This window comes from Diuraphis noxia, unplaced genomic scaffold, assembly GCF_037042655.1.
Source record: "Diuraphis noxia isolate RWA-SAM2 unplaced genomic scaffold, SU_Dnox_SAM2 contig0001, whole genome shotgun sequence".
Lineage (NCBI taxonomy): Eukaryota > Metazoa > Arthropoda > Insecta > Hemiptera > Aphididae > Diuraphis > Diuraphis noxia.
Genome location: NW_028301711.1, coordinates 64,588,919 through 64,605,235, shown reverse-complemented (window position 1 = coordinate 64,605,235; position 16,317 = coordinate 64,588,919). Strand labels below are relative to the sequence as shown.

Below are 16,317 nucleotides of genomic sequence, written 5' to 3'. Positions count from 1 at the left end.
GAGAATTTGTGGGACCATTTGGACAAAAAAATTCGAAAGCATAATATTTCAAACAAAGAAACTCTAAAAAAAGGAATGGAATAAAATAACTGCAGAAACAACATCTCATTTGGTTGATTCAATGCCTAGGAGACTGAAGGCTATATTAAGGTCCAAAGGCTACCCTACAAAATATTAAACAGGATTATGTAATGATTTAAAAATATTTATTTAGTTAAAATTATTAGGTGTACGAATATTTATTATTATTATTATTATGATTATGAGTATTATTATTATGAGTATTACTGTCGTCATGATTTTATTTTGTAATACATTTAGTAATATATCAATTACTATGTGAATGTTGGTTTATTGATAAAAATAAAACATTATAAAGAAAAGTGTATATTTATTCAAAAATACAGAGTGTACGAATACTTTTTACTCTCACTATATGTGAGCGGGCTCTTCCGAAAATATTTATTCTGAAATCTCAACTAAGATACATAATGTTACAAGAACGTTTTATTTTACTTACATTATTATTCTAGAATAAAAAATGGCATCAGAATTCAGAATTTAATATTGAAGAACTCATCAACTTGAACTTAGGTGGAAAATCTTCAAAAATATTCAATATAGTATATATACTTATACTTTACGAAATTTTACATTTCCTTTTAATAAATAAATTCAAGCTATTTATTAGTACAGTGCACTGTTTAATCCACTACTGTAAAACTAAGTGTGATTTTAAATTATGAGGAAAGCGAGGAAACTGAGTTATTTATTTGTAAAATCTTAAATTCTAGATTGAGTCCTTTATGTAGGTAGTAAAGAAAATGTTTAACAGCTGAGAATCATCTGTTAGAATAAATTGTTTTTTTCTTTAAACATTTAGCATAACAAATTATGTTGAATGTTCCTAGATACAACACATGTTCAGTGATTTTTTTCTTTTAGCGAGGGACATTATTTTTATCTTTTTTTGCATAACCTGCAAAAAACATTATGCAGAGTGCGCTATTTGCAAGGCGTCTGAGGTCCTTTTGAAGTTAAATCTGACCTAAAACAAAGAGATGCCCTTTCACTCACATTATTTAACTTGGCTCTTGAAAAAAATAGTAAGAGACATAAACGATGACTGAAGGATCCATCCTTATCTCCAGATAAGCAATGATAAAGCTATGCTAGCGTATGCAGATGACATTGTGGTAATGGGTGAAATCAAAAGGAAAGTAATCAACTCAATTTCCAAGCTCATAAATAAATGAATGGGATTGCGTGTAAATGAGGGAATATCAAGTGCATAGTCGTTTCGAAAATACCGCAAAATATAGATTCTATAGGAGTTGAACCTAGTTGATAATTTTAAACTTTAAAAAGCCGATAATTTTAAGTACTTAGGCGTGAACATACAATAAAAAATATATGCATATAGAAATAAACGAACGGATCACTAGTGGGAATTTATTTTATTTCAGTATTATTAAACTCCTGGGATCTAATCTTTTTTGTAAGTTAATGAATAGATTATTTTCACATAGCCACTTTTGGATTTGTGTGATATTAATTTTATGCATATCTATTTGTTATTTTTTCCATACAGCTGCGCGACTGTTGAGCCGTCGTTGCTTTTATCACTCGGACCGCGTGCACGCTAATTATTAATAAATATGTGTACGGAACGACCCGACGACGGTCATCCGATATTTTTGTCTCCATCGATCGATATACGATCGTTAACTATATATTATTTTAAGTCAGTTGGTCACGAGTCATTGCCCGACTATGTATTTGTTTATGTCAAAATAATAAATGTTTATTTCAATATTATAATACGGACGTCTCTTGCGATTTATTTTTATATTTTATTTTTCTTTTGGCCATCACCTTTTTCCTTATGCGCCCCTACAGATTTAACTGAAGTCGGAATGAACACTAGCAAATACCTCATCCCAGAATGGGCCTTCAACAAAAAGTAGTGTTAAAATATTTTAAGTCCGTCTTCCGACAATATTGCGATAACATATTATTAATATATAACTACTTTTAAAACGTCGGGGAGGGGGGCTGGAACCCCTAAATTCCCCCCCTGTATACAGGCTTGTCGTATACTGTCTGCCGGAATGATGGTTTATTGATATGAAAATAATGATAAGTTCCCGGATTTCAATACAAAGTGCATCTTTTTCTGATTGATCATAGAAAATGCTTTCCAAGTATAAAATTCGTTTCATGTACCGGTGTTTCAAAGCTAAACATTTTTTTTTGCATATATCGGTGTTTTTATGTTTTAAGAGCATTTTTAGCATTATTGGGTCATTTTTGAGGGTTTTAATGCATATTCGTTCAATAAACTACCCAAATTTAGCGTATTTATTAATATACATTTTAGTATCTATGTTTAGAATGAATAATATTGCCCCAAAACATATGCTTGTCAATATCATAGCAGCATCAAGTCAATTTTTCCATTGTTTTGTTTTTTTCAATAAAGTAATAAATATATTTTAATAATAAATTCCAAATTAAAATAACAAATTGTATAAAAAATAAATATAAATGCCATTTTTAAGGTAATTTTTTGAGGTGGAATACATTTTTTAAGGACATTTTTGGCTATTTTTAGAGCATATTTTGTATGGCTTTAAGTAAACTAAAATCCAGTCCCTAATAATAATGATATTAACTAAAATTGTCTAGTTTGATAGTATAGAAATTTTCAACCATCTATTCTTAATTAGTAATTTTTTTAATATAGTATATTTTTATATATTATTTTATTTTATCAATATTTTCATTTTTCTACATAAGAATCAACAATTTATTAATGCGGTGTCGTGTAGTAAATTTAATATTCTTATAATACTCACATTACATTACTTGTTTCAATATTTCCAGTACATTTAAATCGAGCCATTTCTTTCACACCACCTGACAAATACAACTTTCAACAAATGTACGAATGTACCTATTTATTAAATGCACAATACTCGTCATGATTACCGCACCTAAAGGCGTTCATAAAATATAATTTATTTATATCAATGTTTTTATACCATATTGCCAGTATAGGAACTATCTACTGTCTTTCCCAAAATTAAAGTAGTTAAAAGATAACGAAAAATAATAATCACGAATTACAATTTATGATGACGGCTGGATTACGAAATAATCTAAAACTATGTAGGTAGGTTCCTACCTATTATTGTCCATGTGGAGACTCAAATAATAAGTTTAATCAGTGCTCCCTAGTTGTTTGTACTTGTATGTTGTTCCGTAACAAAAATGTCCAAAAGAAAAATAACAGGTTTTTGATCACAGAGTAAAATAACTAAAACTCCAGAGCCCCAAGATTCTCATCTTGAAATGATTGACACGGATTTAGATGAATTGCCTACACCTACCTCTACAACAAATGTTAAAGGAAAAATATTTTATAGTAAGAAATGGGAAATTGATTTTCCGTGGCTTCATTTTGATGTTCAACGTAATGGAGCTTTTTGCAAATTGTGTGAAAGACATGCTGTAAATGATTCCGTATTATTGACAAGCACATCAGGAGGAGTTTTCATTAAATCACCATTTAATAATTTAAAAAAAGCACTGGGAAAAGACGGTAAATTAAATAAACACAACAATTCTGCATCACACGTTCGCATTAAATACCTAGAGCAAGAAAGACTGACTTTGGTATTCTCAAAAAATCCTGTTTATTGCCAAATTTTAAATCAAATAGTTCCAAAGAATGGAAAATCCATAGATAAAATTTCTCTCTCTTATGTCGCTCAATTTATTTTTCGGTTAAAGAACATAACCAAATATGAACCTTTAGTTAAGCGTTTAATTATGAAAAATAGTGCATCATTTAAAAATTGGACCGTCACAAATAGTGATGGATCTACATTTATTAGCAAATCTACAGCTAGTAAGCTTTTATGTTGTGCATCAGAAATATTATGTAAGAAATTAAATAATAAGGTATTGGAAAATAATTTTTTTTAATGGCCTATGAAAGCACAATTAATGTTAATAATAAATCTGAATTATCTATATGTATTCGTTTTGTTAAAAATAATCAACCAGTTGAACAATATCTTGGTATTAGAGATTTATCTGATACTAAAGCCGATACAATTGTAAAGGAAATAAGTTCTGAATTATCAAAACACAATCTATCTTACCAAAATATTATTGCATGTGGCTTTGGTAGGGCTACAAACATGTCGGGAAATAAAAGTTGTGTTCGCAGACTTATTAGTGAAAAAGCTGGAATGGAAGTTCCTTATATACATTTTCGAGTACATATATTATCACTTACACTAACTAGTATGCGTAATAAATTTCCAAAAATTAAACACGTGTTTTATGTCTTAAAATATATTTATAAATTATTTCACCAATCACTCAAACGTGAGGAAATACTTCACAGAGTGCAAGCTATAATTAGTGATCCTGTTTTAAAAGTACCAGAGACTATAGAAATCCGTTGGTTAGACCACTACAAAATCGTCCATGCGATCAAAAAGTCGTATATTGCTATTGCTACAACTTGTGAACATATACATCAAGATGGAACCAATTTAGCCTCATTATCAGGTGGGATTTTTTTAAGTCTCCACGAAGAAAGTTGTATTATATCGTTGAGTGAATTAGACGACATACTAAGTGCCGTTTCTAATTTAAGTTAATTAAAAGTACGAAAGATCATTTAAATCAAATTACAGAAAGTTTAAAACAAAATTTCTATAGTATAACTATAATTAAAAATGCTACCAAAATTTCAAATAGACTTAATTAATTTAAAAAAGGTGATGGTATTAAAAATACATAAAGGTTTTATAGAACAAATAATAAAAGAGATGGATCGTCAATTTAATGATATTGCAGTTGAGCCTCATAGAAGAGTGTTCAATATTTGAAAATTATAGTACGTTATCAAATGCATCAGAAAAATTGATTGAACAATAATTGTGATCTATATCAGATCGATATCTGAATATGATAAAGACTGCATAATATTAGATTTCAAGTCTTTTAAATTTGTAGCTTTGAATAAAAAAGAAATAGGTGGAAACCCCATATCTGAACTTTTTGAAGTTAATATGGGTTATCAACATTTAAGAAAATTAGCAGAATCAGTTTTATACATACCAAGGTTAGGTTTATGCCACTGCTACAGTTGAACAATCATTTAGTGAAATGAATCGAATTATATCAAAACTTTGAAGTCGGATGGGACTTGTAATTTATAATATATATATATTATATATATATATAATTTAATAATAATAATAAAAAGTCACATTGAAATATTTTATGAAAATAAGTATTGAAGGCGAAGAAGACCTACCTCAGGAGTTAATTGAAGAAATAATTGATTTACGAGTATATGCAAAAAAAAAAAAACTCGTCGCATAAGAATTATTTAAAAATAAAAATAAAAGATTAATATTACAATTTATAATATGTGACAACCATAGATAAACCTTAGATTGATTTAAAAATTAAAAAACAAATTATTTGTTTCTAATTAGTTTTGTAGTAGTATCTAAATTTGAAATGTTTAAATTGTAATTTTATATCAATAGGTATGATTTATAATACTAAAATGTATCACCAATGAAAAAAGAGACCCCCCCCCCCCCCCTAGAGAAATTGTCTGGATTCAACACTGAGTATAAACCATTTGTGAGATATTTATATAAATAGTCAATATCAGTATAAATTGGTACCAAAATTAGGTATCTACATTTTTAATCTGAATTAATAATAACAGATTTCCAACAGAAATTCCAAATTCACGTTATTGAAAATACAATTTTTTTTTTTTTTTATTAAGAACTTTCAGTATAACTATTATAGTTCAACAACTACAATATTGATAGATACAGTGATACAATAAATAATAATTGGTAATTAATAATAATGAGCATAATATGATATAATGATAAATAAGATAATGATGTCAGATAAGAGTAAACAGAACGGAATATTAGTGTATATAGTAACAGAAATAATATTAAAAGTAAATATACACTATAAAGAGTATTAGTTTGTTGAAATCTCAATAGTGTATACAGACAGCGCTATGTAACGATGACTGTTAGAACTTTGCCAAATGCTTATCGATTATTCAACTACATAGTGGGGTGGTGCGGGGAACAACACCAAACCCCATTTTATGGAGGACCGTGTACGCAGCATTTGTCGTTGACAAATTACTTTTTAATTTTTATCGTGATTTTTCATTATTAAAACACGTCAAAGTGTATCAATGTGTATTGTGGTGTAGTGAATTTGGTGAGTGCATTTGATTCATTTTATTTTGCAAACAATTCAAACTTTATAAACTATTCAGAAAACAAATGATAAATTACCGTCTTTATCGATTTGGCCACAATTTGGGCGACCACAGCATTCCGTTTTAACCCAACCTAAGTCTGTCCATACAAGAAAATCATATACTTAAGTATACTATATTTTTACTACTTTACTAGCTATCCTGGAGCAATTCTCATTCATATAGTTCATAAAATCAATAAATTACCCGGACAGTACATTATACCTATAACCGTGTAAACAACTATTGAACTTATATTTGGGCGTGACCCTGTATTGTGTCGCCCCTATGTTATCTTGTCTATCTATTTATTTTGGCTCACAAAAATCGAATAATTATTTTTCTATAAAATTAGTGTTGCCATGGTAAAACATTGGCTACAGAAATAACGTAATGAATAACGTATAGAATGCCTAACTGATCCACCTGCGTTTATGTGGTATTTTTTTTTTTTTATAATATTTTATATATTAATTGTTTGTTATTCAAATGTAAAACAATGTATTCTTATGTTTGCAGCATATAGACTCAAAAATTACTTAACCTATTTGGCAAATATAGTAGATATATCAGGAAAATTAGGAGAATTAACTAAATATACTAAACTCATTCATAGGCGTGCCCAGACCTTTGACGCAGGGGGTGCAACCTGGCTAAATCCATCATTTCAAACTGTCATTATTTTAATTAATATATAAAAAAAAAATTGTTTTCCCTATTTTAGGTTGCATATAAATATATATATAATGGATGTCAGTAGGTAAATAATTAAAATAAAATCATGTTTAAATAATAAATAATAAATAATAAATATGTGTCAGTTACAAAATTTAAAAATAATTAAAGTTCTAGTCGCCGTTGTGTATTATTAAGATGTTTGAACTCTTCAATTATGTCTTCTGGATCTAATTCAGATACTAATTTCTGTTCAACAAATACTAACATCATTGACTCCAATCGATCTTGAGTCATACAACTTCTCAGCTTTCTTTTTACCAGACTTAATTTTGAAAAAGACCTCTCACAAGAGCAGCTTGTGACTGGCATTGTTACAAAATGAGTTAATATTATGTAAATATTTTGAAAACTATTACATAAATTATTATTAGACAGATTATTTAACCACTGATAAATAGTTTTGCTAGTTTTACCAATTTCAAATTCTGGTAATGATTTTAACAACCTGAGTTCTGCTTCAAGTTCACTGTCATTTAAGTTAAACCTATTGGAAAATAATGTTAAGTCATGTTCATGCAGGTTAAACTGTAATAAACGTCCAATTGCACTTATTAGTAAAAGTGTTTCTTGACTAAAACGTTCTTCTAATCCGTTTAAAAGATCATCTAAAACTGTGTAGTACACAAAACATTTCATTTCTGTTTTTTTGTCAGAAGTAAAATGTTGAGTATTGTTGCTGTCAATTCGACTAGAAATTTTTCTTTGTTTTACGTTTGGTATCTCTATTTTTTGTGAACTACACATGTCCAAAACTTTGTCAAATAATGTTGAATAGTTATCTTCATCAGTTCTTAAGTCAGTTAATGATTTCTTTAGTGCTTCAACAATTGATACGGCTGCTAAGAGGTCTAGGTCTGGTGATTGCAACTTTGCGCTAACTATGCGAATTTGAATCAGAATAGGTTTTAAAACAGTTAAAGCAAATATAAAATTGAAACTTTTTAGATTTTGGATAAGTCCATTTGCTTTTAATCTCACTTCAGCTAATTTTGTAGTCTTATATATTTCTGAAAGACACTGTAGTAAAGAATCAAAATTATGATCAATTGCTTCAATAGCTTCTGATCTGCACGCCCATCTGGTTGTCGATAACGATTTTAATGTTTTTAATTTATTATTTGTTTGTTGAGATATTTTTTCTAATACAGAATGTCGAATTGGACTTCCTTCAACAAAACTAAAAATCATTTGAATTATTAAGTTATTATCACGTCATCATGTTATCAATTGTCCCTAAATTTGGTATGGTGCAATTATTGTTATGATAGGACTAATGCATTTGAGCCACTTTTGATTTTGATGCTATCACTTATCAAATAAATAATAATATCAAGTCTCAATAGAGACTAGAGTGGTTATATATATATCTAAAATTCTAAAATTTTAAATGTTAAATCCAAGGAGCCTGTGATGGGTCCCAACCATGAACCAAGATATACTAAGGAATATCTTAGTTCCTGCCACCTGAAATCGCAGGGGGTGCAGGTGCATACCCTGCACCCCCCCTGGACACGCCTATGAACTCAATAATTAATCTCTATCAAATTATATCCAAGTGAGCTACACTGTTGCTAATTTTCATTCAGCGGTGTTGCCATAGGAAGGCAGTTGGTCATGCCCCACTCCTTCCCTTATTATAAATTCCTCGCTATATCACAGTTCCATATTATCTTATTGTTGTTAATTTCTTTCTTGACAAGGTCGGGTTACTTACCTAGCAGTAAATTATAACCATTAATTAAGAAGCAGACATATACCACCGACTGTTATAAAAATGACGATGCAAAGACATTTTTAAGTCTATTGATAAATAGACTGAACCTTTTATCCAAGAGTCTTGTAAATGGCGGACTAACTAATCAGGGGACTAACGATTTGGCCATAAGTATGCAAAACAAAATAATGATGATAAAAAACCTTTGTTATTTGAAAAATATTATCAACATTTTATGTAGATATTTAAAATTACACAAAATATTGTATATGATACTATCTATAAAGATACAGTGTACACATTTTAATATAATACCAATAATATATTAAAATTTACTCTTAGAGTAATTCCTTTTTTACAAAACTAGGTTTTTTTTCATAACTTCACTAGTTTCCCCGATTCTGTGGATTAAAATATCGTCATATATAGAAGCTGATGTTCGCTTTTCCACGGACATCAACATAAATGCTTCCTAATTCTCATTAGTTAGAGTATTTCGTAATCGATTTTTTATGAATTTTAGTGTTGAAAATTACCTTTCACGTGCTACTTGTGTTACCGGTAGAGTTAAAAGATAATTATAAACCAAAGATAAATTTGTATACGCATTACTATACAAATTGTATTTGACTAATAACTTTAAACAGCAACAAGCACAACTTTTGCATGTTTTAAGGTCATATTCAATCCGGCAGTTTCTTGATATTCATCATCTAAATCGAAATTATCAAGATCATATTCTTTTTCAACTGATTTTTAAGTTATCCCAATTATTAACAAAACTTACTAATTCTTCTCTTAATTTTTGATGGAATTCTTCTAAATTATCATTGACTGTAAATTGGAAAAAATTTTTAGAGAGATCTTTCAAGGCTGTTTTTGGTAAACCATGTTTAATTAAATTACTTTGAACAACTTTAGTGAAAGCAATTATCAAGTCTACATACATAGAAATTTTTGGATCTCCAAATATTTCAAAAATTCTCTCAACAGCAGTCTGTTTTGATGACCATCTAATTTCTCCAATGGTTTGAAGACGCTTATTTCGACTGTTATCTGAATTTGTCTTGCTAACTTTACTCCAAATGTCCATCCTCAAATATGATTCTTTGAAAAATACTGCACAACTATTTAATAAAGTAAACAATGATGCTACTTGGACAGGATTTTTTGTTGCATTGCAAATAACAAGATTTAAAACGTGACTATGACACCAAACATGAACTTGTTCAGGTGATAATTTACTTAAATGTGAAATGAAACCATTATATACTCCTCGCATATTGGACGCTCCATCAGTAGAATTTCCTTTACATTTCGTTAAATCCAAGCCAACAGATATCAATTCCTCTTTTAACAGTTGAGCCATACCTTTACCACTTGAATTATGAACACACAATAAATAATAATAAATTATCAACACTTCAATAAATATTGAACATTGATCCATTACTGAAAAATGTTTGGGTAGTATCAATAAGAATAGAAAAGAATGAAGCATTTTGGACTTTGGTAGCAATTGTACGTTTAATATTTGATGCTATTTCATTTATAACGACTTGAACAGAATTTTTGGATAAAAAGTTCAAAAGCTTCCACGGCCTCTCTAATTTTGTTTTTGTTTCTTTTAACTTTTATTGATGATAGTATTGAAGTGTTCGCAAATGATAGGATCATATTTACTGAGCAATATCATTATTTCCAATGGTCAAAATTAAGATCGTTCAAAGAGTATGCTGCTTCATTTCTTTTACCTCTATAGCTTAAACCTTTTTTTCCGATAAACTTTATAACAGCGATAATTCTTTCAAAAATGTGCCGATTTTTTATATTTTGTAAATTTGAAAGTAATAGTGAACTATATCTTTGTTTTCAGTTTTTAAGAAATAAGATTCGGAAGAGCGTGAATGAACTATGCTACTCTCATGCTCTTTGATTCGTTAACTAATATGTTTCCAATCAAATACCCCCTTAGTAAATGAATTCGATTCAGAAGCAAAAGCCAAACAAACTGAACAAAATAGTTGTTTTGATGATTTATCAATATTAACCACACACGATTTGTTCCGTTTTCTCAAAGAAAAATCTTATTTGAATTGAATGGGAGGCTGGGTATTTCGGTTGACAAGGGTGGTACTTGAAGAAATGAGATAAAACAGTTGAACTTGGCTTTTTGAACTTGTTAAATACTACAAGAAGACTTTTAGATGTCGAACATAGAACTTCTAAAAAAAGTACGAGTTTCATATAATCATATCAAGTTTATATGTTCACGTAATATAAGTAATGTTATTAAACAAAAAATTGCCAAAATACCTAGCTAAATATATCAAAATAATATTTTTATAAATACAAGAATAATAAATAATAATTAATGACATATATTAGTTGTTAATTAATTTAATTCTCTTACCGCCATATCACGCCACTACGACGGGTTAATATTACATACTAATTTAGATTACGCATTTATTTTTTGTAATTAAAATGTATCACTCGTTTGATGACTATGGTGGTAGCTACTTACCAGAATTAGAAACAGCTACATCATCATTTTCAGATATTGATATGTTTTCAATATTTTCATGGATGGAAGAATCTATTAATATTTTCAAAGACAATCATATGAAAATCATAAATAAGAAAAAGAAACCAATAAACATGACTAAATTATTTAAATTTACTACATAATGTAGGTATACATGCATACCTGAGCTTAGTTCTTCAGTTTTAACAAAATTTTGTTTTTCATGATATGCTAAATTAAAAAATTAATTAATTTTTCACAATTCTTGCTTGAATCTAAAAGTAGTTTTTTATTTTTTTCGCGTTTTCTAGCAGCACCCCCAGCACGTTTTTTATCCTCTGAATTCATTTTAAATATTTAATAAATTCATAACACCTTTGTGGAAGAATTTAATGTATAATGTACCTATAATATCATAGTATAAGAACAGACAATACAGTAAACTATAATATTGTCATGTCAAATTTAAATAGACAAATTTGTGGTCAAGTATCTTTAATTTGTCTAAATTGATTTAAAAAAATCTCATATGAGTTATTTTGATAAAATTGTCAAGGTTTTTTACCCAGCAAAAAATTATTTATCCACAATTATTATTACAATAATTTATAAAAAATTCTCATGGCTATAAATAGCTACGAAAGTATCAAAATAATTTAAAATATTTTCGAACATGGAAAATTGTTACATTTAAGTATTAATTATAATAATTATATATAAATTTAAAGTATCTTATATATATATATTATATACATAATATGTATAAATGAATTTCTGTCTGATATATTAGATTTTTAGAGATATTTACGATGGACATTTTTGTTCATTTAAATGGTTGCTATTAGTGATAGTTGGTTATGCATATATTGAAGACTATTCAAATTTAAGATTGAAGCACCAGGTATGCGCTGTGCTGGCGGAAAAGTAAAACTGCCAGGATTACCACACGAATCATTATTAACGTCGGTAGTAGGCGACACGATCATATCGAAACATTTCTTAGCGAACATCCGAAAATACAATTCATGTCTCCAAATAGCATCATTCGGGACAACGAATATTGTACGTGACAATTGCATGCCAACATTCAAAGTGCAAGGTCAAATTTATCATCGTGCTGGATCATTACTACAAATGCCAAATACGGAAGGCGCTCAGACATTTTGAGATTTACGATGGAAATTTGTTTTTATTTTATTTATTAATTTACGCGTCGGAAAAATTTATTTGTTTACTTATCAGAAGGAAAAACTAAAAATACTGTGTATCCAAATGCATCTCAATAAATACCATGCAATTGAATACTTTAATAACACATAGTTTGAGACATATAAGAGGTAAGATTTTTAACAGGCTACGAAGTGCACGGGTTCAGCTAGTATACAATATTACTTTTGAAATTTGAAATTACACTAAAAAATAATATCAATATTATCAAAACTGGTATTACGTTATGATTCCCATTTTTAAATTATTTAGAGAAACACTGAGCATTTTTAATTTTGACTTCTCAAAAAAACAAACTAAACCCATTTATTTTAACACGTTAAAGTAAAAATGTATACATTTTTATTGTCCCAAAAGATCAAAAGGTAATAACTGATGACAATCAAAAACACACATACACATACTTAATTGTAAAATCAAAACATCACCCCTTTGCTAAGGCAACAGAGAAAAATGGATTATTTTTAGCGTAAAAATGTGAAATATCCTATTTTACACATTAATAAAATGGAATCAACATATGTATTCAAACCAAAAAATCTTAATGTTTATTTAACATAAATTATTTTTTTTTATTATTATTATACTGTTCCAGAAACTATTACTTACCACCAAATCATCAACCTAATATCTAGTTGGAGAAATTTACGTTTTGAAATGGCTAATACATTTGAAGATGTAGATAACGATACACTGAGCAAATTCAGTGAGATCTATCCTCGAGCATCATGGTCTCCTATGATCTATAATAAATTCAAAAATGTATACAATATTTATTTGCACATAGATTTACATTTGATTGAAGGCTGTGGAATTTCAGTTACTACTGCTAAATCAGATGCAATAAGGAAGCACACTGCAATTATTTCTTCTATAAAAATTAACACTATAAGTAATAAAATAAGAAGTTCAGAAAATTTGATGAAAAATTATGCATCATCAAATTATTTGGAAAATACATCTAATTTTACTGAGAATATTCAGCCATCAGGTATGGTATAATTACATTATTTATTATAGCTGCCTAGTATACACTCAACTTAGTCACCATATTATAGTCACATCATCCTGTCCAGTTAAATACTATAAAATTCTACAATTTTAGCTTTTAACACGTTTTCAAAAAAACACATATGAACTTGAAATGTCGAATTGTCTTCTATTGCTACTCTAGGTGTGCTTACATACGATTGGTACAATTATCATTGTATGATACACAATATTATACATTTATTTTTTGACGTTTGGGTGATTATTTTAGGCTGGCTACCATTAAACATAGCTATTATTTATAGACATTAAACATTTAAACAACTAAATTGATTATGTACTAATATAAATATTACCTATTATTTATTTTAGACTGTTCCGAAAACGCAGAATCGATGTTACCAGTAACCAACATTTTAGATCATATCGATCAACAATTTATAACTGATAGATTTCGTATATTGCGTGGTTTTGAAAAGTCATATCAGTTTTTATGCCATTGGTCTCACATTGAGCTAGAATCATCCAAAAATGACAAATTAAACATTGCATTAAACATAGGTGATTATCGATTTGAAGGTTGCGGTCGTGTACTAAATGAGGCTAAATTGGACGCAATAAAGAAGTTCTATTCGAGCTCTGTCATTAACTTTTTTGAAATAAGTAATCAAAAGAATGAAACGAAATCTGTTTTGGAAAATACGCCATCGGAAGACCAAATAAATTCATCTCGTTGTGCAAATACTAAATCATCAGGTAAAGTATAGTATCATTAATCTAGATTTCGAACTAGTATTAACGACGGGACTTGTTCATACTATTGATTTTAGCAGTTATATTTACTAAGGAACATAAATGTCGTCATACGGGGATACTACCGTATCAATTTTATTCTTATCTACCAACAGCTCCCAGACTAAATTAAACTACATACAATCGAATTAAAGATATTGTTCAAGAAGTTTGCAACTCAATGATTTAACTCCGCATCGCAGCAGAATGCATCTCACTTAATGATTTGTGTAAATTGGATATTAATGATACGATTGTTTTCTTGTTTAATGTATAGATAGACAGGCCAAAACAGGAAACATAGGCTTGATTTATCAAATAGGGTAGTATACTATCATTTACCATTATAGTATAATACAATGTGATAGATGGGTTTTTTTTTAAATTTTTATAATTATGGCTGGTGATTTTTTATTCACTAATAAGTAATAATTTTGGTAGAAATAAATATGAGAAAACAAAAATCGATCCAATTTCATTATGCTTGAAACGAAAATCATATTTTGACCAAACCGATCCCTCCTCCCTTACGTTTATGTGATGACTTTGTTTTTAAAAAAAGTGCATACCTAACCAATTCATTGAGATAGTCGTTTAATTAACCATCGATAGTATAATAATTGTATGTAATAATATGAAATAGATTTTCATAATAATATTATGTCATAGTTAGGTAGGTATATGACTAAATACTTAGGTATAACAGCAATAATAATACAACTCATTCTATAAGTGCATTCATGGAATAATGAATTAACATTCATTCCATGATAATATGACGTCAGTCAGCAAGGATTTTAATCGTCCAAATCTTGAAAATTAAACGGATGTAATGAAAATCCTATTACAAGAACTAAACTGATAATAATAATAAGTACTGATAATAGTTCCTGCCGTCTGACTTCATGAGATGCGTATCACAATGTTGCTGTCAGACCTACAATAGTATTTAGCCATTAGTAGGTTATAGGTAGGCGTTATAGCCATATGGTTCTTGAAGTTTATCAATTATTAATTATTATCATACGTGGAGTTGCGGAATTAAATTCTGAATGGAAAATGCACATAGAATGATTATAAAGTACTAATAACAATTAAGTTATTAAGAAGCGTAAAAAATTTCATGGAATTAATTTTATTTTAGCGATGTACCAACAAATGCGTAAAATTTTATATTTATAAATCAATGTATGAAGTATTCAGAAAAAATATTGAAATTATACAATTTTCCAATCCTAATATTACAAATAATATTATTGTATGATTAAAATTTAAATTAATCAGTTTGGTCTTTGATAAATTTAAAATTCATAATCTAAGATAATATACTTTATGTATTTTTTATTATTTTCAAGAATGCTGTAACAACCAAGCACCAATGAAAAAAAGTGAAAAACTAGATATTTCTCCATTTCTTCAAAATCATCCTGATGCGAATATTACAGAACCACGCAGTTTTATGGAAACTTACAACTTACGAAATAGTATATGGTCTCCATTTTATCTCATGGGTAAAGAACCTACAGTAAAAAAATATTTTAAAGTTGTTTTAAGAATCGGTAATAAGATATTTCAAGGACAAGGTGCTAAAAAATGTAATGCTCAATGTAATGCGATAAAGAAATTTAAAAATGCTATTTTACATAATCAAAAAAACATTAAAAAAAAAACATTTATAGAAAATGTACGTATGATGGGAAAAAGACCTGATGATTATAGAAAATCACCAACATTCGATAATAAATTCATTAAATTCAATGGTAAACAAAATTAAAGAGTACAGTAGTGATCAAATTTTTGTTAACTTTTATCCATATCACATATTTATGTAGTTAACATATTTTTCTGAACAAAATAACGGTTGATTTTCGTCCTCCTCTAATATAATGATGTAAATAAATTAAATAGGTAAAAATGTGACTGTACTACCTATAAAAAGACAAGTTAACATCCAAAATATAATACTCTCTAATTAGTACTAAATAAAGTAGTTTTTTTTAT

General features: G+C 28.4%; 2 protein-coding genes across 2 annotated transcripts; one reads left to right on the top strand and one right to left on the bottom strand.

Annotated features, from left to right (window-relative positions):
* Window positions 1-7,168: 7,168 nt before the first annotated feature.
* On the bottom strand, window positions 7,169-7,702 carry LOC107168113 (uncharacterized). The gene has a single exon (XM_089215382.1). It carries the CDS (start codon window positions 7,700-7,702, stop codon window positions 7,169-7,171), a length of 534 nt encoding a protein of 177 aa, XP_089071508.1.
* Window positions 7,703-13,191: 5,489 nt separating this feature from the next.
* LOC149061284 (uncharacterized) lies at window positions 13,192-16,090 on the top strand. The gene is made up of 3 exons (XM_089230912.1): window positions 13,192-13,525; window positions 13,897-14,280; window positions 15,672-16,090. Exons 1-3 carry the CDS (start codon window positions 13,192-13,194, stop codon window positions 16,088-16,090), a joined length of 1,137 nt encoding a protein of 378 aa, XP_089087038.1.
* The last annotated feature ends 227 nt before the right edge of the window (window positions 16,091-16,317 follow it).

What these genes read in the sequence shown, in the direction of transcription:
- LOC107168113 (XM_089215382.1), bottom strand. Translation starts at nt 7,702, where the DNA reads ATGAAATGTTTTGTGTACTACACAGTTTTAGATGATCTTTTAAACGGA.
- LOC149061284 (XM_089230912.1), top strand. Translation starts at nt 13,192, where the DNA reads ATGGCTAATACATTTGAAGATGTAGATAACGATACACTGAGCAAATTC. An exon ending in TGAGAATATTCAGCCATCAG is followed by an intron (nt 13,526 to 13,896) that starts GTATGGTATAAT and finishes TATTTATTTTAG; the next exon opens with ACTGTTCCGAAAACGCAGAA. An exon ending in TGCAAATACTAAATCATCAG is followed by an intron (nt 14,281 to 15,671) that starts GTAAAGTATAGT and finishes ATTATTTTCAAG; the next exon opens with AATGCTGTAACAACCAAGCA.